This window comes from Limulus polyphemus, unplaced genomic scaffold (genome assembly GCF_000517525.1).
Source record: "Limulus polyphemus unplaced genomic scaffold, Limulus_polyphemus-2.1.2 Scaffold5145, whole genome shotgun sequence".
Lineage (NCBI taxonomy): Eukaryota > Metazoa > Arthropoda > Merostomata > Xiphosura > Limulidae > Limulus > Limulus polyphemus.
This window is the reverse complement of record NW_013670755.1, coordinates 1-26541: the sequence shown is the minus strand read 5'-3', so window position 1 is coordinate 26541 and position 26541 is coordinate 1. Positions and strand designations below refer to the sequence as shown.

Below are 26541 nucleotides of genomic sequence, written 5' to 3'. Positions count from 1 at the left end.
CTGTGTAGTTGATGTAGAAACACTTTACTTTAGAACAACAACAAGGTGCCAAAATTTTTCCTGTAAAATATTATAAGTGAAATGCTTCTGTAACTGGGATTTTTGCCTATCCAGCACATCCCAACTCTGGCAGATGCCAGATAATAGCTTTTACTGTACAAACAAAAATATTCTTAATAAATTCATGTAAATATTGTATATTGTAAAATTGAAAAAAAAAAGCTTTTAGAAAAACATGTGGCCTTAAAACAACTCCTGATCATACTAAACTAGCTGTTTGGCACCTTATACTCACCTTCACACTTCCCTGTTGTTGAATCAAGTGTATAGCCTGTTCCACAGCTCTGGATCCGAATACAAACAAATGAGCCAAGTGTGTTTTCACAGCGCTGACCAACCCTGCAGTTGTGTAGCTCTAATGGGCATTCATTGATATCTAAGAACAAAAATATTTAATTATCTATCTACTCACAAGTATTTATGCAAAACTGGGCAAGTAAAAAAAAATTAAATTATACTTATCCTGAAATTTCTATGAGTATATAATTATTTTTCTAACATGCAGCTAAGTTATACAAAAATGCAAGCAAAAAATATCTCCGACTGTAATGATAAATTTCTCACTTCTGGGACGAAAATGTAAAAAATATTTTTAAAAAACTAATAATATATATATATCCATCTTTCTATACTCAAAATCAAACAGTGAAAAGAAACAAGTAGTTATTATTGTATAAAAAAAAGTTTTTAGAAAAACGTGGCCTTAAAAAAACATATCAGACTGAAACAGTTGTTTTGCACCTTATACTCACCTTATAACAAGGTATTATAAATTGGTATTAGAAGGACAATTTTAAAACTTCTGAGATAAAACATTTTACCCTGCATGGTCAAATCCTGTTGTAATAGAAGTCCAATAATTGAAGGTGACTAAAAACATTAACATTATCTCAATTGAAAAAATTTTTTTAGTAAAAAGTAAATAAATTGAAACAAGATTTTCATCATCAGTTCTATCAGTTGTGTTAGCCTTACATCAAGAAATAATCAACCACACTAAAAATTTTTCCACTGTTTGTTTAATAGAGTAAAAGCTTTGTTGTCTAGTTTCTTCACACCTGGAAGCTCTTGTAACCATCATCAGGGGGTACATCTTTTACCATAAACATGTGGACCTGTTCTTCTATACAAATAATTTAAGTGATCTACATGATAACCAATGTTTATTAAAATCAGAAATTAGTGGAATTTTTATTCTTTTATATAATATTCAACTGGTTGTTTGACACACACACACACCCCCAATGTGCTCCCCTTTCTCTCTCTACACATTCTATTTAGGCTGCTACTACTCAGCATTTGTATCCCTCCTGTAATTGTAACCTTTCATCCCAAGCTATTCTATTTTTGATTTCATATCGTAGTTATAAATCAACAACAGCACCAACTGAGAGCTGTTGGTTTCCTAAAAACAAAGGTAAATGTCAATATCATTGATAAGAAGTGTTCACCAAGATGTAACATATACATGGGAAATCTCACAAGAATATTCCATGTATAAAATATAATAGTATTATAACTACAACAAAACAATTTTTATCATAGCTTTTAGAATGAGACTCAAGATCTTGGATATGAGCACTGCTTAACAATTAGCTGTTTTTCACAAGTTCTCACAACTCTTATGATGGTCCCTTTCAATGTTTACTTGGGATACAGATTATTAGACAGGTAACTATAACATAGAAATGGGAGGGCCATGTTAAACTTACTTAGGGAGTTAATTCAAGGTACAGCATAGACATTGAGAAGGTGAAGTGGCCAGTAAGGGCATTATCCATACAGAAAGAATCTGCATAAATCATGGGTATGTCAATAGAAGATTGCCACCCTAGTGTGGGTACTGCACTAATCCAGAACAGGCATGCTCTTCACCCAGAACTTAATTCATGTACAGTTGGTAGAAATTTACATGGTTTATCATTCCCATGTAAATGCATGCTCTTCACCCAGAACTTAATTCATGTACAGTTGGTAGAAATTTACATGGTTTATCATTCCCATTGCCCAGATAGCTGAGGTTCCACTGTTCGGGGTTGGAATTATAGGGCCATGGTCCCAATATCCCACGTTGGTGGCTACGGCAATTCAACCGCAAGATATGTATACTTATGAGTGGATCCCAACCTGTATCAATAGAATGATGCGTTCTGAGCCAATGGAATCAAAAAAAGAAGGTAAGCAACACTCAAGTGGACAAACCTTCTCCTTAACCTGAAGAAGTCTGAAAGGCAACATCCCAGGTTAGGAATGATGTGACCTTGTATGCCATGCTCAACTCAACTGGATATCCAATCATCAAATTTGAACTGGTATTATGAGTATGCTCCCACATAGGCTGGTGCTTCTCCTACCAGCATCAGGGAAAAAACATCCAGGGACCCAGGTCGGAGGGCTCCCAACTTTGCTCTCTTTTCCAAGAGTGAAGGAAAAGCCTCTGTCCACCACACCCATGGCTGGAAACTGGGTATGGTGAAGACTCCCTAGCTCCACTAGTAGAATCTGGGGGGAAATGCACATTGGGCAGTCCTGAGGAACAGTGCTCTGGAAACAGTGCAATAGGTGAACCAAGTTTCCTAAATTTTTAAAAGCAAACCGACTGATTTATTCAATCCAGTGATTGGCAGGGACGGCATGATCCCCTTATGCTTCACTCATGATAGTCCATGAATGGTGGTCCAGCCTCTAGGTGGTCTTATGGAACACCTCATTTCTACAGAGCTTGTTGCAACCTAGATAAGGTATATTAAATTAGTGGTTGCTAGTGCAGAATTGGTTTGATAAAAGCACAACTGCCTGGGCAACACTCGCCACAGAGGATCTTTAAAGTAAAGAAGAAACAAGCATAGCAACAAAAATTCTAAACCCTCTGTATAATCTAGTGGAAATGGTTAAAATAGCTACAGAGAGCAGTCAAACACCCTAAGATGAAGATACTGCCAAAATATGCAAATAATGTGTGATAAAAGTTTTGTGGTAGGTCCAAATACCAGCCCGCACAATGTCCTCCAGCAGCCAATTCAACCGAGCTGCTAAGAACATAGAAATATGACGAATCTGATTAGATATGACTCACAGAAGATTCCTCGCCTTCAAAGAGAGCCCAGAATAAGCGATATGGAACAATTTCTTACCCACCTCATCAATGTAACCAGGGGAAAATCCTGGGAAACCAAATGATCCCAATATATAAAAAGTTATTGTTTAGCATCTCTAAAGGCATTAGTGCAGGTAACAAAATCTTCAAGACTCTTACTAGACATAACAAACAAATGAAATCTGTTTGGTCATAGAAGTGAGAAATAGTGATCACATGAATTGGTGAAAAGGATTTATTCCCTTCCATGGCTGACAGTGTCTTAGGGAAGAAGAACTGGTCTGAGGATGTAAGTAGAATGATAAAGCATCCTGTGGACAATCAGTGCATACCACTCCGACCAACAATGTCTGTAGGTTAGCAGAAATGAAAAATTAACCTTCAGGTAAAGGTGATACATGGCAGATGAGGCTAAGGTCACAAATGGGTGTTGGGAAATGGTATGTAATGTAGCCTTAATATACCAGTTTGGTAATTGAAATGGTTGTTTGGGACAAAGGACCCAAAATGACCTGAGGAAGCCAGATAGTACTGAGGACTCAAAGAACTTTTGTCTCAAGTATCGAATGGTAGTCAATAAGGCTGCCTTTTACAGGGACTGTGAAAGATGCAAAACCCTTGCTAAAGAGCCAGGTCAAAAAATGAGTTATGGCTGGCACTTCTGATCGAAGTGGGTTCAATCTCCTCGCAATATATCACTGCCGATATGTGTGCCATTTCCATTGATAAATGTCCATTGCAATTCTAGAAATTAAACCTTGACACCGTGCAAAGGACTATATAACCTCCATGCCTAAACTTTAAGCTTCTGAATAGCCAGGTGTACCATATTAGATCATGGGTGCTTCCACAGAAATGGCCAAAGAGGAAGTGGAAAAGGTAAGCACTCCCGAAGGTACCGCAAAACCAGAAACCAGGGAGGATATAGCTGCCAATCTGGTGCTATCAACTAACAGGATCCGATAATGGGTTGGAACAAATCAAAATACCTTGGGTAACATATGAATTGGAAGGAATTCTTAGAGTTATAATCCCATCCCGTTGTGATGGAATGCATCCATTGCCAAAGCCCGAAGGTGAGGTACTGGAGACCAAATTGCCAATAGTTGGGTGTTCCAATGAGTGGCCAACCCACCAATCATCAGTGTTTCAAAATCAGAGCTAGTACAATAGAAAACCTTACGATGCAGCATCTATTCTGTTGGGAGAATGTATATGGGTTGAGACAATTGATCTGCTACCACAGTCATCACCTGTGGAACATGTCAAGCTAATAAGGTGATATGATGGTTCTGAGAAAGGAGATCCGAGGTTTGAAAACAAGGAATCATTGATGGGAAATGCAAGACACCACCATGGAATTGTTGGAGTGAAGCCTGACAATTTCCCCTTAATAAGCCCAGAGTATAAGGCATCGTCTCTTGAAGAACAAGAAGGATTAAAACGTTGTATACGTAACCCTCATCATCCATGTATAGAGCCTGGAATTCCTGACTGTTCGGATATGCACTCCATCCCTGTAGTGAGATGGATTTTTGGACGAGGTAGTGGCAGAGGAACCATATCTTAGTATTGTCCTGACTTAACAATCCCTCAAGATCGAAGAATGGTCCTGAATAAGGAAACAGAGGAGTCCAGTGAATCGATGTTTATGATCCCTTTGTTGCACAAAGACCACTGAAAGGATCTCTTGTGTACTCCTTAAAAAAGCATGAAGGATTGGAGTGATGCCCACATTCCCAAAAGAGAAAGAACTATCCGTGCAGTTGGAGAAGGAGAGGTGAGTAAGAGTCTGGCTTCCTGTTCTGTAGCGTGGAGCCAAGTGGGAGTCAGCTGAGCTTGACTGAGATATGAAAAAAAAAAACCCAGACTGATGACATATTAAGTTGGAGCAAGAATAGATGTCTCAGCTCTGAGAATGAAGCCTGTCTTAATTGTTTCTGAAAGCAGAATCCAGGTGTGATGTTCTGACAATTGACGTAATGGTGCCAACAGTAACCAGTAATCAATGGAATGGTGTGTGCACAGGGCTAGAGAATGGAAGTGATGAGAAAAAAGCTTGTGTGATTCAGCAGAACCTATATGGTGCCAATGTTACTCAGAAAGTAAAAACCCTAAACTGCAGTACCTGACCCTTATGCACAAAAAACACCAATAGTGACAGGACGCCACAACTATGATAATGTGCAGATAGGACCCAACTACATCAAACTTGGACATTCACAATCCTACTAAAAAATTCCAACTCAGATTGAGAAACAAGTCACTTGTGAACTTTGGAGGACCTAGGCATTGATATAGACAAGAAAGATCGATGACTGGACCCCAATATCCTGTCTTCTTAGGCCCAACAACAAATTGGAATAAAAACCCTGGAAGAACTACCCCCAAACCAACCAAACTTTAATAACAAAATTCCAAGATCTCAGGATCTGCAGGAGACGGAAACCCTACAGGTTGGGTGGATAATGGTGGCGAGGAGGTGAACTGAATGACTAATCCTGATTCAAGGACCTGTAGTGCTCCTGGATCTACAGTTTAAGGTTACCACATGTCCAGAAATTTTTGGAGCTGAGGCCCAAATAAGACCCCGAATACAATTATCACCGATGCCACTGGCAGTATTTCAACTGAGCACATAACCCTTGGGTATGAACAGAATCTATTCCGGGTACTAATGTACCAAGGGGTTGATGCTGGGGGTCGGGACCCTGGAATATGGGTGGAACTATGACCCCCTGTAGGAGCTGATAAAAGTTGAGATCCCAATGACAGCAGGGATGAATGTTGAAGCCGACAATCAAACCAACGTGCATGGTGACAATGGTTCCAGCTCATCATCAATGAAGTTGGTGATCCTGAGAGTCTTCCAAGATTGAATGTTAGAGTAGTAAGTCCTTAGACTTACCACTGTCCCACCAGGGGACATTTATCTAAGCAGCTTAACTACAAACTCCATCTGAGAACCTCTAATTTCGAGTAGCAGATGTAATATTTGAGATTCAAAATATAATACCACCTGACAGTGGTAGGCTAAATCACATAGTTCTGATAAGGCATAGCTGATCTGTCATGTAAGTGAGTAGTAAATCTCCCTGCATGAACCACAATGTGTATGGATGGAGAGAGAAAACTAAATATTATCTCTCAGACCTTACAGCTATCAAGTAAGGTGCAAGGTCAAAAGCAACTGAGAAAAGACCCAAAACATCACACTCTCAATGGACCAAATGAAGAAAACAAATCAGAGGCAGCTTATCCCAAAGTGGCCTCCTTTTGTATTTCTTTTAAAGACTGTTCTGATTACCATTGTCTGGAACAACATTTTGTCAGGTAAGTTTGTTTTGTTAGAGCAAAGCAACATTGGGCTATCTGCTGTGTCTACTATAGGAAATTGAATACTGGACTTCAGTGTTGTAACTCTGTAAACTTACCACTATCCCACAGGGGACTGAGAAGCCAACAGAATAAAAGAAGGCACAGAAAAAAGTGAATCTAAATTCTCTCCAGAATGTCTAGGATTGCCCTCAATTGTAGCCTCAGAGCCCCTCTGGAGGAACTCCACCAAACTGAATATGTGTCTCTATCTTCCCTACTAATAAGATCACTGATAGTCACAACTGAGAGTGACCCCTCACCCCCACCCTGATTGTTGTGTGATGCTAGATATCAGAGTGAAATAGGAGAGACCTGATTTGCCTCTGTGTTGGAAATAATAATCCAGGAATTCATACCTCATATCAGCACACCAGAAAGAAAACAATTTACATAAATCAACTAGGTAAAAATCATAGCACTGCTTAGATGGGCAAAAGAAGAAACCCTGGCAGTTGAGCAATAGCTGTAGCATGAGAGGAGGAAAGTATGTTTTGGAAATAAAATCTACAATGTTTGATTTACAACCACAAAGTGCTGAAATGACACAATTTTCTTTACGGGATGGCTGCAACACTAAGAAAAAATTAAGTATGGAGATATTCTCCTTCATATCTATAGTGCTACTGCATAACTATTAAATGGGCAAGTATCAATCACAAAAAATATGGAATGCAAATATATTTTACAACTTTAGGAATTATTTCATTAGACTTCATTTCTTGTTTTTAAGCTATATAATGGAAAACTAATACCTCTACAAGGTTCTGTGGGAGAACTCCTATCAAATCCTATTTTGCAAACACAACTGTAACTACCAACTTCATTCTGGCAATTCTCCTGTTCGTCACAAGGTGACTGCTCTTTGCATTCATCAATATCTATTGAAAAATAAAAAGTTTCAATTGTTTTTATTGAAATAGTAATAAAGGATAAATTGTTAAAATAATAATAATAGTAATGATAATAAAAGATTAAACTCTCTGAAATAAGGTTATAAAAGAAGCAGCAATTTTAAAAGCTTAACTAACCTGGTTGCTTTTTCAAAATCATCTTAAGAATGAGTAAGTTCTTTTTTATACAGCGACTTTGTTCATCAGTGACACTTGTTTAGATCTTAAAGACATTTGAATGGATGAATAACATTGGACTCACCTAGGGAATGCTCCAATACACTTGATTTATTCAGCATTATTAAACTTGTACATTCTTGCACTCGCTTGCAACAAGGACAAATAAACTGGTAAACTACATTTGATATTTTCAATAAAGAAATGCAATCTTTATATGTGAAAAATACTGCAATCGAGATCAGTTGTACATACACTCTATGAAGTAGGGTAGATATTTGTTCTTTAACATACAAAGAATAGTTACTGATATCTTGCAAGGTTATCTAGGTTGAAAATGTAGGAACTTCATCTGTTGATAGTTTACTAAAGTTTCATTTCTTCAAACAGTCACAAATTATTCAATCAACCAAAATAATTGGAAAAAACAATTTTGCATAACTATTTCTTGGTGTTATAAATTTCGGCTTAAAGAATTTGACAAGTGCTTGAGATTTTATATGCATAATGAACTAAGATCTTAACCAAATGTTCTTTAGATACAGTAGAAATATAACTTGTAAAATTAAAATAAAGAATAATAAATATTTGTTATGGTTAACTTCACATTCAAAGATACCATCACAATTATGAACTATTGTATTTATGGTCTTGCTGATGTTCCACATTAAGTTTAGTACTTTTTAAGCTTACCTCTAAATACTCAAAAAATTGAGGAATATATTCTAGGTAAAATAGTAAAAGTGGTCTCTACATACTACTAATAATACAAGATGGAGCATAAGTAACTAAACAGCTGTTTCACTCAGAACACAGTTTAATTTCTAGTATCTTACTCTGAAACAAATAATTATATTAGTTTCAATTATATTCATAATGTTTTCTTTAGTATCAACCATATAAAATCAACTGTTGGTACAGTATAGTAACTGTTACCCAACCCGGTATGATGGTTTAAAAGACTATGGATAGTCCTCCATTGTTTTCCGGTCTTTTAAACCAGTATATTATTACAGCTATGTGCTATTTTCAAGGACTAAGATCTGATTCCTCAGTTTTCTGTATTTGAATAGTAAGCATAAGAGTAGTAAATTTACTGTTGAACATTAGCAGGATCATAAACACAGTGGTTCATAACTTTGATGGCAACTTTCAGTGTGAATTTTACTATATAAAATTTTATCTGCCTATATTTTAACTTACAAGTTAAATACCAACTGTATTTAATGAAAATATGCATATATAAACTCTCAAACACTTATAAATTTCAGCATAAAGAATATAACAACATCCAAGAGATGTTTATGCAAAATAGTTTCCAGTTATTTAGTTGATTTAATAATTTGTAGTTATTTGAAGAAACAAAATTTTAGTAAATTATTAACATGTGGAGTCCCTAGGTGTTCAACCTTTGTAGCCTCGTCATATGTCAGTATATATTCTTTGTATTATAAAAAAATGGCATTAAGGAGTGTGTCCACATGCACAACCAAGATGCATTTGTAAACTAGGATATTGTCTGCAGTATTGCTTCAAATATAAAGATCACATTTCTTCACTGAACACATCAAATGTAGTTTATCAATTTACTTATCCTTGTTACAAGCAAAGTTATATCAGTTCTACTACAAAAAACTACTTATTTGAGTGAAACAACATGCACGTTTAATAATGCTGAATAAATTAAATGTATTGAAACATTCCCTAGATAAGTGTGATGTTATTTATCCATTAAAATCATTTTAGGATCTTAACAAGGATCAACAATAAACAAAAATCCCTGTATAAAACAAGGCTTACTCATAAGCTAAACTGAAAACTTTGATTAACCAGGTTAGTTTAGCATATAAATTGTAACAACTTTAAGGAATCTCTTTGTCTATTTTTTACTACAGTGCATCATAAGAGAATATATCATAAAGTTCAAAAATACAATTAACATTTTTCATGTTTTACAATAGTTAAGTCATTATTTAATTTAATAATTTTTGAAAAGCATTTGTTTACATGCAATCCAGAATACTGTATTAAAATTAAAATGACTAGGAAAAAGTAATGAAAGTTAAAAGATATATTTCTGTGGTAAAATGTCAAGTAACATTTATGTTTGATTAATTTATTATTAATAACTTAAAAACTATTTAAATACCCTTTAAAAAGCACCTCCAATTTAACCCAAATGCTAGTCATACAGGCTGGTGACAGATAATAAAAAGTTTAAATATTAATTATAAAAACTAAATAAGTACTTAATTCATAAACTCAGACTAAACTTTAACCTAAAAATAATAACAAAGAGACCAACACTCTCAGAACGACCATAAATTACACAGTAACTTTTAATATTTTGTCCAACAACACCTTTTATATATTTTTGGCAGTCAACTACAGATTTGATTTAATCAAAATTAGAGCTTTGTTTGTTTGTTTTATATTAAAGCCACATTGGGCTACCTGCTATGTCCACCACAAAGAATCGAGTCCCAGATTTTATTGTTGTAAGTCAGTAAACTTTCCACTGTCCCAGTGGGGGGTCAATAATTGAAACACCAAATGAAAACAAAAAAATATAAAGTTTTCTAAGTGCCAAACAAGACTAAAAAAAAAGTCATGAAGCTCAGAAATATTCTTCGCAATGAAAAAATACTGTGATGACACAGAAACATATCTATTGAAACACTGTCTGAAAGTAAAAAAAAAAACAACAAAGCTGTATTTTAATCTAGATACTTTATATATAAATATCTTTCAAATATCAACAAATCAGTACAAACAAGACACTATGAAAACATAAAAAGCATTTTTGGTATATATATTTAACCTACAGATTTAAACAAAAAATACCAAATCAGTTTTATTTTCAGTCACTTTACAGATCGATGAAAGTATTCAGAAGGGCTAACACAAAACACAGAGCACCAGAAGAAAAATATTTTTCTTCAAAAAGATCTTTGTTTTCTAGTGAAAATAATCAAGAAACTTCACAAATAGAAGTGAATGGCTTGCATCACATTGGTGAGGAACATGCTCTGCACTTTGGTGATAGTCAAATCCCACTATTCAATCATAAAAGAGCAGCCCAAGAGTTTGTAATGGGTGCTGTTGAAATTGCTGTCCCCAGTTCAATATTTGGGATGACTATGCACAGGTAGCATTTGTCTAGCTCTGCATAAAAATTTTAAATTACCAAAAATTAGAAGATATTGTTTTCTTCTAATTACAATTACCAAATAAGTTTTTTATACAGGAAATTTTCAGTTTCAATTATTTTTGCTAAAACGTTTCTGATGATGAAAAGTTTATGAAGATATCATGTCTTGCATGTTCTTTCAGGTATGCAACAACAAACATGGTCAGTGCATAATCATGGTTCAACAGAAGCAAATACAAGCCACCTTTTGCCCCAGATGTGTACAACCTGCACAACAAGGATATTAAGGCAAGTTAGGGTTGACTGTATCCTATTCACAATGATACTAATAAAACAACAAAAATATCAGAATCTTAAAAATTGCTGAATCTATTAAAGAGAGGGATATTTTTATATTAAATTATGAACAGGATAAAACAATAGTAACTTTAGCTGCCAAAAGTTCATAAGAATGTTGTCTTGTTCATACTGTATGAGCATTGGAGTTATTTTTTTTCAGTGCTTTTGAACCTACCAATGCAAGTTCTATACTGATGGCTGAAATGAAAACCAGATGAACACTCAATGTCTTCAATCTTCTCTTCAGTTACAACAGTAGTAGAGGTTGATGTTGTTATTCTTGGTTGTGATGTTGTGGTTATTTTTTCACAACGGTAACCCATCCATGTGTTCACACATGTCTGATTTAAAGAGCATTTGTGACTTCCTTCCAAACACTCATTGATATCTTTGTTTTACACAGGTTAGCAAAGCAGATCGAAGGAAAGAATATAAGAGAAGAAAAAAAAACATATATGAGAATTGAATTCTGGGTGATATTAGCACTAAAAAAACAAAAAACAAAAACATTATTTATATCAATCTACTTTTTTTAATTTCTTGAAACAAAAACAAAAATAGGAATTACAGCCCACTGTTAGAAACATATAGAATTACTGCTATTTTCAAGTTGAAGAAAATATTTACAGATAAATTCATTTTTTCATTAATGCAATATTCACTAATGCACATTTGCACCTTCCTAAAAGTACAGAACTTATATTAAAATTATTCTTAGAATTTTTGACAAAAGGTTAAGGTTTACAAAACCAAATAATAAAATCAAAAAATTTTAGTACAAAATATAAAGTCATATATTATTTTTGTCTAACCCAGTAAATATTAGGGTTAGAGATTACAGTTTTTTATAACATTATTAATATTGTTTTCAACATTTAGTTGTATTTTATTACAAATAATATCATTTATGTAATGAAAGTTACCAGCTTGCAAACGTAGCATTCACTGGCTCATTTAATATTTTCAGTTTTTATTAATAACTATAAAAAATAGATTTAATATTAAATGTTAAAAAAGCTAACATTCTTAAACCTACCAATGCAGGACTGATAACGTATGTCATAGCGTAAACCAGCTTCACATCTAGGGTCCACAGTGCTTACAGTAGGTGGGACAAATGTTGTTAAATTCGGTGAAAGAAATGTGAAAATATTCTCACAACGGTAGCTTCCCACAATGTTAACACACCTTTGGTTGGATAAACAACTATGACTGTCCTCTAGGCATTCATTTATTTCTTTGTTTTGACATTGAAAGGGAAAGGAAACAAGATATAAATATGCTTACATAAAATACATTAACACAAATTTTGTTTCATCAATTTAATTACCAGGTTATCCATAATTTTAACAAAAGTTGTGTATTCTTCTTACATAAACAAACATACAATGATAAAATACAAAAAAAATTACTTAAACAAAAAATAGTTCCAAACAAAATATGACTTTTAAAATTTTGTATATTATATTATTTGTTATATATCAAACAAATCTTACAAATAATTTCAGAAAATTAGACATGGAAACCCAAAAGTGAATATGTATAAGAAACAAAGATTTTTGTACAATATTATGTTTTTCATTTATATAAAAAATTTAAAAACTACAGTTTTCTTGATACAAGAATATGACATAACACATTTTCTACACAAACATGGAAATAAAATACTGTATTGCTCCTAATTAATGCCCCTTTCTAATTATTGCTCCCCCCTGGTTTTTTTAATAAAGCTTACCTTGTGTGACAGCAATAGTAATCCAACATATAATCGACTTTTATTATCATAATTTTTGATTTGAAAAAAAGAAGAAAAAACACACATACACTTATTAGCAAGGAAATCAACAAATCATGTGTGAAAAATAGAATCTGGAACTGCACAAATACTATAAGTAGCACACACCTCTTGCAATATGGTAGGTTAAGTTTTACTATTATCTCAATACAAACTTCACTGTAAAAACTTCTACAATTCTATCTTAGACAAACAGTATTGTAAGCTATGTTTTCACTGTCTTAATTTAGATGTTTGCTAGAAGGCACATGATGTTAAAATCAAGTAAGCTTATAAAAGTGTTCTGGACTACCTAAAACATTCATGGTGACATCAAGAATTTAGTTACTTTGATAAATGTCTAGACATTGGTACATTAGCTATAAATACAAGTTAGCAGTTAGTTATTTAAGCGAGTAATAAGTGAGTGATTCAAATCAGTGTTAGTAGTAAGATTTATCATGTCTATTTTACTATTCAGTTACTCAGTGAGTTATGTGCTTGTTTATTGATCAAAGCTAAGAAGCCAAGTTAGACATATGTCTCTCAGTTTGTATTGAAACACTGCATTTGAAGTTAGGCCAAAATTTAATTGCAGAGTTTATTTTAAAAAGTTCAGTAATAAAATTAGATGTATAACTTACAAATGAATATGGTTGTAGAAATGTTACAGAAAATAAGAAAGAGGTAAACTAGTTTGTTATTGTTACATGATTCTGAATCTCTCATTAGTTTTACTAAATTATCCAAAACAACTTGCTCAACAATAGAGTATGTTGCAACAATAACCTTCTTTTAAATTTCCCAACAAACATTTTTTTTGTCCTGCAGATGTAAATAAATATGCTGTATTTAAAGTAGCTGCCCTTTTTCTGTTCTTTAAGAGCTATGATTTTTTATTTTTTTTACAGTGAAGAGCTGTCATTCTAAAAAATGATGTAAGGAAGATGTTCAACAATCACACATATAAACACAACTTCTGTGGGTCAAAACATTGTGTCTGTTACATGTACACAAAATGATCTACATATTGTAGTCAACAAATTGTTATCTTTCAAATGCTTTACATTTGGTATCTTTCAATTGTTAAAGAATTACATATTTTAATTTTCCTATATACATTCTGTGTAATTCAGATGATGATTATAACAAGTTTTATAAAAAAAAACAAGTTAAAACTCAATAAACAACAATGGTATTTCAGCCAATTAGCTATCACCCACGTCAACTGTGTCCTTCCTTCTACACAAGAAGGGGTGACTACATCCGTCAAATATAACACATGCCATAACTAATACTTTCTATATCAATAGGCTAAACATTACATTTATAGAAAAGGTAAAAGACTGTGCCAGGATTTGTCAGTTCTCAGTGCTGATTAGAATAATGTTACATGGTATCTGAAATGACCAAAAACTCTACAAAACAATGTTTTTAATTTATCTGACCTTTCAGCTTCAATCATTCTTGTGAGACTGTACCAAATAAACTGATTTTAAATACCTACCTTGGCATTCTCCTGTGAAATGGTCAAGCCTAAAGCCAGACTTACACTGACGAAGTGGAGGAATGACCTTAGATTGACACTGGTAAGAACCAACAATGTTTACACAATAGTCTTTCTCCTTAATACACTCATCAGTCCCTTCTTGACACTCATCAATATCTAAAGAAAATCAGCAAACATAAAAACACATGATTTATTAATACACAACAGCTCATTTGTTGTAAGTTTCATAAACAAAATGAAACTTTGTGTAATTTTTTAAAACAAGTAATTTAAAAATAATCAGTATTTTACAACATGTTTTGGAAACTCCACATAAATTGTCATATAAGATTACTAATTCAATGTAATTACAATAAATTTAATTAATGTTATGAAAATAATCAACTAATCGAAGTTAGTGTTTCTAATTATTCCAACTATCCAAACAATTGTAATATTGCCATTGTGATTTCTCATTACTATAAGTATTATTATTATTATTTATTTTCGATTAATTTAAGGTTGTTCAGCTTAATCATAAAACTAATCGAAATTAATGTTTCTGATTATTACTATCTTTGATTATTCCAACTATCTAATTAATCAAAATATTAGTTATTACAACTTCTGTTGGCAGGACAACATGTGACAGTATGTATGTGGTCTGCTTGTATGCAACTCATAAATGTGAAGATGTTGCCATTGGTTACATAATTAGCTACAATGATGCCTGTTCCTATTACTTAATATATTATTTATTTATTACAAGGAAAACAAAAGTTTGGCCATCACCATGTGCTGCTTACAAACGGGTTAGAACAGTAAATATGACGTTATTTGGTTTATTGATTTCTCATAACACACAATTTTCTCAGTTTCTTCCAGCCTGCACTGTTAAATGTAAATTTATTAATAATTTTAATGCATTTTTCTAAACTTCCATCTGTATCGACGACTTCTCACTTAAAAGCTTATGATGTTTTTATACTTATAAAGTTATTAATTATTTTTAGGTTTTTGACATTGATGATGGAATTATAAAAAATTTCTGAAATGTCTGTAATCAAATACTTTTTTCAAATGTTACCATGAATTTAGAATTCCTTAAAATACTTCAATTTCCATCTTATGATTCATTTTATTCTCTGATCTACTACCTTCACAAGTTTTCTTACCAAACAGTAAATGTTAAGCTGTCTTTGTTTTTCTAGAGTCAGCATGAACTTTACTGAATTATACAGTACCTATCACACACACACTGTGACAAAAATCTCTGTTTTATCACATGAAATCTAAGGACAATTATTTTAAAAATAATTAGATTATTTTGTTATGGTAGAGTAGTCTTGTGATAACTTGTTTCTAGAAACCCACAGAGTGGTATTAATCATATTTTCAGTTTTTTGTAGGTTTGGTACTACACTGTGTATATGACACGTTTTCAAGTGGAACAGTTGAGGATTAAAAAAGTAACTTAATCCTAAATTGTTATACTTGAAGATGTCTTTAAAAAACACAAAATATGCTGAAAATAAAACGATTAGTCAGATCAGTATAAATAATTAGAGTTAAATGTAATTGATTAATGAGCCTGATGATTATTTAATTAGTAAATTCCAATAATTGCCCAGCTTTTGACTGCAGTAGTCACCGCTTCCAGCTATGAGTTGTAAAAAACACTGCAGAAACTAGAACCTGAACCTTTCAAAATGACATCAGGTTGATCAGACTAAGTGATGATATTGGCTTACAATATTCTTGGTTGAGATCAATTTACATCTAATAACAAGTTTATTTCAATAAATTTTAAGTTCTTTTATTTATTCACAATGTTTGAAAATAATAAATTTAATAATAATATACAATAAATAAGGATCTGAGTCACTGAACTGTTACATAATGTCACCTACCAAACTCACTAAATCTAACTAATCTTATCTGATGTCTTATTGCTGAATAAAATTTTATGGTTTTCAAAAAATATAATTTAACATGAAAACATTTTCAAGAACAAAAGGATCATCTAAAACAAACTATAAAAAAATTCCCAGATGTGGTTTATTCATAAGTTTTCTAAACTTTCAAATAAATTATTGTGTTCTCTACAGAAGCTACATCTAATCTTTTTCATGAAACCATATATTACCTCTCAACCACTTTTGAAATAACGTAACTCTCAGTGAGTGATTTTGATCTTTTTTGAATATATATGTATGTAAAAATATACTATACGTACTAAAGTGGATGGAGAAAAGTTAACAAAAGATGTAATTATTTTTCAGGTACATAAAACATCAAGCATTTAGTTATTTCATTACAATCAGTGGACTACCAGATCCAATAGATTTAATTCTCTAGTGCTAGAAACTCAGCTTGATTGGAATGCTTAAAAAGTATTCCATGAGTGCAACTGTATGTGTGAATTATTTCCAGTTCCTTTCAAGGCCACATTTCAATCTGTTCACAAGAGGGTTTTTATAATTGTTATTAAGGTACCCATTTGTATAATACAGATTAACATATGATTTTTTAAAAATTTGAAGGTGATGCATACACGCACATTTGCAAACATTTACAACTGTGATATTCTAAGACACTAAACCTCAATCTGGAGATTTGTTAAGATTTTATTAGCAGCATTTTAATCAAGTTTTACTCAACCAGGAGTGAAAGAAATTGACATACAATGTTCAGTGAACAAAGACAATCTATTAGCAATTCAACAACAACATGAGTTTGAAGGTGAATTTATCAAAACAACTTTTCCTAAACCTACACTAGAAATAAAGATATCTAAAATAAATGAATTAAGACAAGTCCAAGATATATACAAAATTAGCTTCAGACAAGGTTATATTAAACCTTAACCTTCACCAGTACTTCTCAGACTGCTACATCAGAGAATCACCATATTAAACGTTAAACTCCACTAGTAGCTCTCAGACTGCTACACCATCCTCTCAGAGAACCTCCATCACAAAGAAAGGTTAGGTAGATTTCTAACTTCTCTATCATCACATATAGCCAACATACTAAACATTCTTGCTAAATTCTGCATAACAAATGATTCAGCAAGCAAGTTAGGGGCAATGATAGACAAGTCATGAGATTTAACTTAGTATCATTCCTGGGAAAAAAGATTAACAAGTTCAAGGCTGAGTTTTACCTATTCATCTAGAACTTGAAACTAATAACAAAAACATATATCAAAATGTGGTAGAAATTGATTAATATTCATATCTATTTTATAGAAAAGGGTTTAGTTTCTGATATTCACATTGCTTTAAGTATTTTATTTTTACACAACCATAAGATAGGAATAACAAACAAGTCAAAAACATTACATATAAATATTAACATACGAGTTCTTTATTATGGCTAAAACACCTTACTACAGATTAAAATGAATAGGTATGTCATATTGTCATAACATATACATACACAGAACAAATACTTTCAAAGGCTAATGTTTAGCAAAAAAAAAAAAAACTTGTTTAAATCAATTATATTGATAATTCAGCATATAAGAAAAGGAAAACCTTACCTACACACTGGTTGGTAATTTCATTTCTTTTAAAACCATGTGGACACTTTGTTACTTTTGGGGCACAACGGAAACCACCCACAAAGTTTACACATCTCTCTGTTTGGAGGTTACAGTCATCAATCTTTTCAACACACTCATTAATATCTAAAAACAGAGAAAAATAACTTTTTCAATCTGATCAGTACAATCAATTCTACCCATTTTCTAGCTTTGAAACACTTTCATATACATATTTTCACAGAAGTTTAGCTCTATTTTTAATTACATACTTAGGGATTTTACACACAGATGTGTTTTATTATAACATTTGCTAATAATTTAATCAAAAAAGTACACAGCTTTAATATAATAGCACCAGGTTATATGAAATGATCAGTATTTTTTAACTCTGCATTTAAATGTTCTTAGAAATGTTATGGAATATATTATCCAGCACTTCACGAGTCACTACTTAGTATTTCAAACACACAATGCATGTGTCAGATTTTCTTCAAGTCATTGACAAGTAGACTACTTAAAATTTATACATGGAAATGCAAATTTCAAAAATTCAAGTCCAAATGTGACAGAACACAATTAATAAAAGGTTCAAATGTACAATACTAAAGTTTTTCCTGCTTCTTATATACTGAAGCCAAACTTTTCTTGATAAGAAAGTTATTTAATTGGGTAATATTCCCTTCTATGCTGGTTCTATTCATTTTTAATATTAATAACTTAATTTTATGGGAGGTTGCATATAATGTAATAAATGTACTTTTTAAGAAATATTTGAGGTAACATGTTGAAATACATCAAGAACTAGCTTTAAAAATTAAAAGATCTTAACACCTGTGCAGTTCTGAAATAGTTGGCTGTACTTATAGCCAGGTGGACAGTCATATTCAGGTGGTGATGAAGCCTTACACCGATAGCTGCCAGGTGTGTTGATGCACTGCAGTCCTTGACTGGAACAAAAGTCAGTACCCTCTGCACATTCATCGATATCTGGGAGAAACAAATATTTATATATGTATTATTTTCTTGTAATCAAAAGGTTTGATTATGCAACCCAATCAATCTGCAAATAAAAAATTTCAATTTTAATACCAATTTGAAATTGATCAAGATATGATTTTATAAATCACAAAATTTATCAAATACTCAATAAAAATCAATTCAAAGTTTTGATTTATTAAGTAGACTCAACTTCGTGTAACATTTATGACCTCAAACTAAACTTCTGAATAGAAAGTAACATTTATAACAACAATAAAAAAAAGAATATAGAGAGAGGGATTTCAGCAATGTATTTTCTTGTACATTGGTTACGAAACTGGACAGATAATCTTATAAAGATGTTAGATGGCTTATATATTGAAAATTAGATGAGATTTTTCCTCATGCCAGTTTCAAAATTCGATTAGGAGATTGTCCAAACCTTTTCCCCAAAAACAATATAATCCTTACTTTAAGTTTTATACAACTAACTGTCAACTGTTTTATAATTTTTCAGCACTAAAGTTCCATTACTAATTCATTCTTTCTGTCAAAAAGACTGATGAATTAAGCACATTTATTGACGTTTAATTACATCTTATAAGATAATGTTTTAGTTCCTGTGCTGCCATTGGAACTAATTACTCCATCATCAACTATGTTCAATCTCATATCCATGAGTACACACTCTTCCCACAAAACATAATTTCCATTGTAATAAGTCTCCGCAAAGTGCAATGACGTTAATCTTAGACATTACATTTCGACAAACTTTTCACAGACCCTCCATTGTACATGGACTTGACTTCCAGTACCAAGCATAACAACATCAAAAGTTCCAAAGTCCACTGAGGTGCATATCAGGTGATAGGTATGTACGGAAATGAGGTTGCTGTAATTCCAGTTTATTCATCCATATTTCTCATGAATATAGGTGTTAAAGGTTGGCTGAAAGTTTGTGAAATGTTATCAATTTCAAATCTTTCTTTATAATACTGTTAATAGTAGTACCTCAAGTGATATGTCTACCTTTATTGCAGTGGCCCTTTGGAGTTGGAGGGTTTTCTGTTGTAATGATAGCCTTTAGCTACAGACAAGAAGAGGTCAATGTTCTTAACTCAATGGGGAGTAGTTTTGAATTCAACAGCTTTTCTATGCTTTGCTGAGTGAGTTTTTCCACTAACATGGAGAATACTGAAAGCTCTTTTTCAAATGTTGTGGTTTTTGGCTCTACATTATTTAATAATCTCATTACACAAATATCCTTTCTCAAAAGTAGCTAAAAGTTTACAGTGGCATTGCAAAGTCAAGAAGTATGACTAAAACTTGCAGTGAACTAAACTTATAAGCACAAAAGATGTTGCACTTGAAGCCACCACAGCTCACAGCTGCAGCAACCCACCACTGCACCACCATAAGCAAATTGTTCTTATAAAACATAATTAGCCCTCCACACCTTATTCTTATCACTAAGTGTAATCAAATTTACAAAGTTTCAATTTGAAAATAACAGTCAATCAGATTTGTACTCAAAAGTAAAATTAAAATCATTTGAAATGTGTAAAATTTTACATCCATTATATTATCCTAATAAGCATACATATATAATTTTGAAGAAAAAAATTTAAACATACTTAAAGGTTTAATTTCAATGCTTTTTGGATCTTTCATCAGCATCTCTGAGAGATTGTGAATAATTTTCTTGGTATCTCATAATTTAACTTATTTCCTAAATTGTGGCAAAAAAAAAAGAAGAAAAAGTGAGCCATCACTATAACTAGGATACATTTCTTGAAATCTTGTGAGAATCACCCAATCTCAAACATAAAGTTTATGTGTAAGTTTTCCAATATCTGTAAATCCAGCCTCAAAAATCTGTGTGTTTAGACTTCCTGAAATCATATTATGTATAATATAAGAGTTTTAAATACACAGTGAACCAATGATCCAGGTAGCAGTTATTTAGTAACTCATTTTAAACTCTCTCGTGTTAATAAATAGTACTAAAATACAGCTGTTCATAAGGTTTTCTTGGCTTTATAAATTTCATACAGCAGCAACTCTTTCATTAGTGATACAAGCATCTACAAATAAAAGCAACTGCTAAGTAATCACTGTTACTGTGTGGCTTTTACACTAGAGTATTACTTGCCTTTACACACTCCTTCTAGACTTGGTAAGAACCCTTCATCACACTGTACAATACAGCGGTAACTTCCTTCAGTATTTAAACATTCATGTAAGCCAGGTGTACAAATGTGATCCCCAGTGTTACATTCATTTATATCTGTAACATACAGAACAGTTATATAGTTTTCTTAATAGATCTAAAGTTATGCCTAGTTTTGTTAAATTTATTCATGTTCATACCATAAGAAAAATAAATCACTGAAGTTGTATTTATGAAGGCTTACATTTTTTGCTGGTTTCTATTTAATATTTACCTATGTCTGTAGCAAAAATAGCCAAAGCCACTAAGTTCATGCTTGTATTTATGCTGCATGTGTTTTATATCTTTGAATATGAACAATAAACACTGCACTGTACAAATTATATAGTGAATATGTGGTTTGTCTTTCTGCAAAAAAAGCAATGAAATCAATCCACTGTATGACATGCAGTTCTGTTTTACATGCTTTAGTTAGCCATAAGTAATCAGTTAAAAAATACTAAAAGTGACATTACAATATTTGCTCTCATTGCAACATATGCCTCCACTTCACTCCATCCTGTTATTTCTATATCTTTGATATGCATCTGTTTCACTTCAACCACCTTTTCTTCTACAACATAGAACTGCTAATCTTCTACATCATATTAGGGGTATATTTCTGTTTATCTATGGTGTGCCACTATTTATCAAATTTAAAACATTTTTTTTATATTTTTAGTAACAAAATATGTACATTCAATTATCCTGATCATTCATGATAGTGTTCTTTTATGTACAATGTGTTCGTGGAACTTTAAAGAGATATTGAACTTTTAATCACTAAGGACAGGATTTAATTAAGCATTGAGATTTGGTAAATGTAAAATTTTATTTAAAATGACCAACCGCTTTGAATTTTCATTCCATAAATAAATAAAAAATAATTACATACAGTCAACAAATGTTTACAAAATAATCACATACAATCAACAAATGTTTAAAATAACTTTCATTTTTTCCACAGAACTCTGCTTCTTAACTTGTACCACAGATTTGATTCTCACAAAACATTTAAACATTTATGATACCATAACTTTCTCTAAAATGTTTTATCTATTTATTTTTATTTTGCATTTAAACATATTTCAAAAGTATAGTGCTGATAATGGAAAAGAAAAAACAAATAAAGAGCAACTCACCAACACATTCTTGTTTATCATCATCATAAACAAAACCTGTCTCGCAAGATGGTACTGGGACTTTTGGAGCACAGTGATAACTCCCATGATCATTGACGCACTCCTGTGTTGTGAAGTCACAAGAATGGAGGTTTTCTTCACATTCATCTACATCTGTTAAAGAAATAAAAAATTACACTTTCCATAACATGGATTTCACCACAATAAACAAGTATACATAGATGGCAGAATATATAAACTTATGATTTAATCAGTTTCTACATTATCTCATTAAGTCAGCATATAAACAAAACACAACATATTTAACAACTATGCATGATAGACTGGCTAAGCAGGAACTAAATATGTCAACAAATCTACTTTCTAAATACATATAGTAGTGTATTCAAAATTTCATGTCACATATCACACAATAAAGAAATAAATAAAGAGCAACATAAATCAGCACTGTATGTTAAGGATTTCCTGAGATAGCACAAGCACAAAACCATGTTTGGCGTACTACTTCTACACTAATCTGATTACAACGAGAACATGATACCTCCTTGGACAACCTTAAGTCCACATAAATAAACGTAGTCCCAACATTTGGGTACTTAGAATATTATTTGAACAATGCTGCAGAGCTACACTCAGTAGCAAACAAGAAAAATAAAACTAATCACCTCTACAACTACTCAACTTAAAAGTCTTAGAATGTCACTGAAAAATGCATATTTTGATTACAATTCTTAATACACTATACATTTTAAAAACTGAAAGCTTATCACATTTGGTTGATACTTTAGTATTTAAGTTTGTATATTCACTTGCATTGAAAATCAAAACAATACCTCTGTAATGATAACCAAGAGCAGAAATCAGTTTGGACACACAAAATAGTTGCTTTAAACTTTGTCCAAGAAGGTATCATGTTCTTGTTGTACTCAAATATGTTTAGTAGTAGTAGTACACTAAAACTGGTTACATGCTTGTGCTATCTCAGGGAAGCCTTAACATACAGTGCTGATTTATGTTGTTATTTATTTAAAAAATGACAATCTGTCAAACATACACAATGAATAAAAACTGCATTAAACTGTTATTTGATTTTCCATTCCTAAAATGTAATATTGTCTTCTTAGCAATATTTAGTCCAAAATTAGAAGTCCTCAATAGGAAAAGTTGATGTTCCACTGACTGGGAATTGGAATAGTATAAATATTATTCATCAATTGACAGATGCATGCTTAGTTAAGAGCCAAAAACATTCAATAAGGATTTCCAGTACTAATAATCTTAGTTTGATGATTATGCAACACATTACAAATTCTATTCAGGGCTGTTTGATTTTTTAATATATATACCAAAAGTAATTCTTAATAAGAAAATCATAAACTTGTCAATAACATTTTACTTCCTACAGCCAGTACATTGAAGATATGGCTTTTAAACTAGTCAGTAAAGAGATTTTGAACTTGAAATGAAATAAATGATTACCAAATGTTGTTTCACACTGATATTTTTTTTCTGGCTGCATGTAAATACTGGAATTATCACTAGGGCACTTTCAAAAGCTGCATACAAGTTTCCAAGTACATAATTCTTCCAAAATAATAAATTCAATTGCTTGCTGCAGTTCTATTATTGTATTTATCTGGTTGTTTGTGGTCACAGGTTATATTTGTAAGTTAATTAGTTCTTCGGTATATGCAGTAAAAATTAACTCAAAAATTTACTTAAGTTATAAAATTTGTACTATTATTGAAAAACAGTCACTTCAAATCTTATCATGAAGCCTGCTAAGTTCTTCATTTTTTTACCTTACATTACTGTTAAAAAGTCAGTACCATACTGTCTGAATAATTATTAATTTACCACAACTATCAATCCATCAGTGAGCCATGCAATTCATCATTTTACATTTTTCATCTGGTTACAAAATTATAAAAAATAAATTTAATTATAAGTCAATTAAAAGAACCATTTTTTTTATAAACAAGTTTAGACAGTCTGTTTGGGTCAATTGATGCCATATTTATAGACCTGCTTAACTTCACAGAAGGAATTGCATTTATTTTCTTACAAAAAGACTGCTTACCATTTTAAAATTACAGTCAATACTCATTTGAACATAAAGTTACATGCACATGCTTATTTGTACTTGAACAGAAAATATGAATTCATTTATTAGCTTATTTCACATACAGACTAGTTGCACCATTGAATAGATACCTGATTAGGTCTTTCATGGAAAGAAAATATCATTAAAAAAAAAAAGATTAATGACAAACCCAAACAGCTATCTATTCCTCCAGGTACAGCAGGCACAGGTTTAAAACCTGGTGGACACACAGAAGGGGTAACTGACTGGCAATAGAAGCTTCCAACAGTGTTAATGCAGGTTTCCCTGGACTCACATGTGTGAATTCCAAGGGTACACTCATCAATATCTGAAAAATGTAAAATAATTAGTGACTAGAGAATGAAATATTACACATTATATATTAAAACAGAAAGTTATATCAACATGTACATTCAACATTTCACTTATTACCAAATACCTCACAAGGCTTTGCTACAAAAATCTGGCACCCACACTTATTAACATATATAGTTGATTTGGATAACAAATCAGGTATCAGATGATCAGTCATGTGACCTGATGTGCAAGAGATTAGTTATTCAACCTATGCTATGTTTATTAGCCTTATACAATCTTGTCCCAGTTGTCACTTTGAAGTGAAGCACAGAGTTTAAAGTCACTGAATTGTTCATGAGCCCAGACCTAAAAAAAAAGCCATTTGGATGTTACACTCATTTGGAAAATAATGAGGTAAATGGAAGCTAACCAATCACAATAAGTTATTATGAATCTGCTAAATATATATCAAAGTGTCATTATTATAATTTCCAACCAATGGTACAGTTGGATAAGAAAGATAATCACAAACACTACAAGTAGGTAACTACCATCTCTCGATTCTGTCTTACAATAATCATAGGCTACTTACAATTCACATATTCACAACCAGATGCCATGCCAATATGCAAATAGTTGAATGAGATGCAATCCAGAATGTATGGCATGCTCTTGGAAGACATGTATGTCCTATCCTATGATAGAGGTTATGCTGGACTATATCAACACTCCTATATTAAACATTCAACATTGGTGCTAGGCTACCCTTACTGTCCATGGAGATCATATTGAAGTTAGATGTCCTCAAGTGGAAAGATGTAAAGCCATCTCTACCAAATATTCTTTTACAAGCTTAGGCCAAATGACCGATCATTTGTATTAAGGATAACATGACAAATCATGAAATTCATGATGTGTATGCAAATGAGCTCATGGGGTGGTGAAATTATTTCATAATATAGTGTTTGTCTTACCACATTAAATATATTACAAATTTCAATTAATTGTTTTGTGCCATGTATTTCACATATTAATCTCTACTATCAAAATAGGAATAAACCTCAGTAGTAAATTTAATTGCAGAGTTAGATAGCATCAAACTATAGCATCAAACTCTATTTTGTTATGAAAGAGTACAAAAGTACGTAAACAAAAATATCTAATCACATTTTCTCCTACACCTTAAGACAAATAAAGCTCTTTGAATATTATTCTCTTTCACAGATCTAACTGGGCTCAAAATTCAAAACTATAATACTCTGTCAATCATAGTAGAAGTTTATCTGATACGAATAAATAGTTTAATATTTTATTTCATAAATTATGTATAATCACATTTCATCATATAGGCAATTTAAATTTTTCAAATCAGATTTTCCAACAGCTATAAAGTATTAACAATAACATTAAACTAATATCTTCATATTCTTTAGATTCATAAACTGTCTTCAACACAAGAGTTCACTATTTAAACAATGACTTTCATTCATTTACACATCACTTAAAATGAGCTGAATTTGAATGAGCTTAGTAGGTACTATTTTATTTTTTCACAAGTATAACAAATAATAATGAAGAAGATTTTACAATCTTATCTGAAATGACACAACATTTTAAGCTTACCAACACAACTGTGCAGAAAGGTGTTATAAATAAATCCTTGGCTACATTGTTTTTTACATTCATAGCCACCAGCTGTGTTGTGACATTGCCCTTCCTCTGGACCGCAGGCATGAAGATTTTCTTCACATTCATCTACATCTAAGTAATCATAACAAGGGAAAAACTAGAATGAACATTCATATAAACACATATACACACTATAAAAGTACAATGAAAATGTATAACATATTGTTACGTCTCCATTTGTTAATTGATTTTTTCCGTAACTTCGTTCCAACGAAACTTT

At 32.0% G+C, this 26541-nt stretch overlaps 1 protein-coding gene across 1 annotated transcript in view; it reads right to left on the bottom strand.

The window, feature by feature from the left end:
• The window catches only part of LOC106472184 (fibulin-1-like), a gene marked incomplete at its 5' end in the record, with an annotated part of 47397 nt that extends 20979 nt beyond the window's left edge, over positions 1-26418 (bottom strand). The window contains 11 exons of the mRNA XM_022400791.1: positions 296-436; positions 7288-7413; positions 11268-11480; positions 12129-12329; positions 14374-14532; positions 17900-18046; positions 18734-18889; positions 21033-21167; positions 22232-22384; positions 24505-24663; positions 26256-26418. Of these exons, the coding sequence (XP_022256499.1) occupies positions 296-436; positions 7288-7413; positions 11268-11480; positions 12129-12329; positions 14374-14532; positions 17900-18046; positions 18734-18889; positions 21033-21167; positions 22232-22384; positions 24505-24663; positions 26256-26418 (1753 nt within the window). The remainder of the gene's footprint in view (positions 1-295; positions 437-7287; positions 7414-11267; positions 11481-12128; positions 12330-14373; positions 14533-17899; positions 18047-18733; positions 18890-21032; positions 21168-22231; positions 22385-24504; positions 24664-26255) is intronic.
• Positions 26419-26541: the final 123 nt, after the last annotated feature.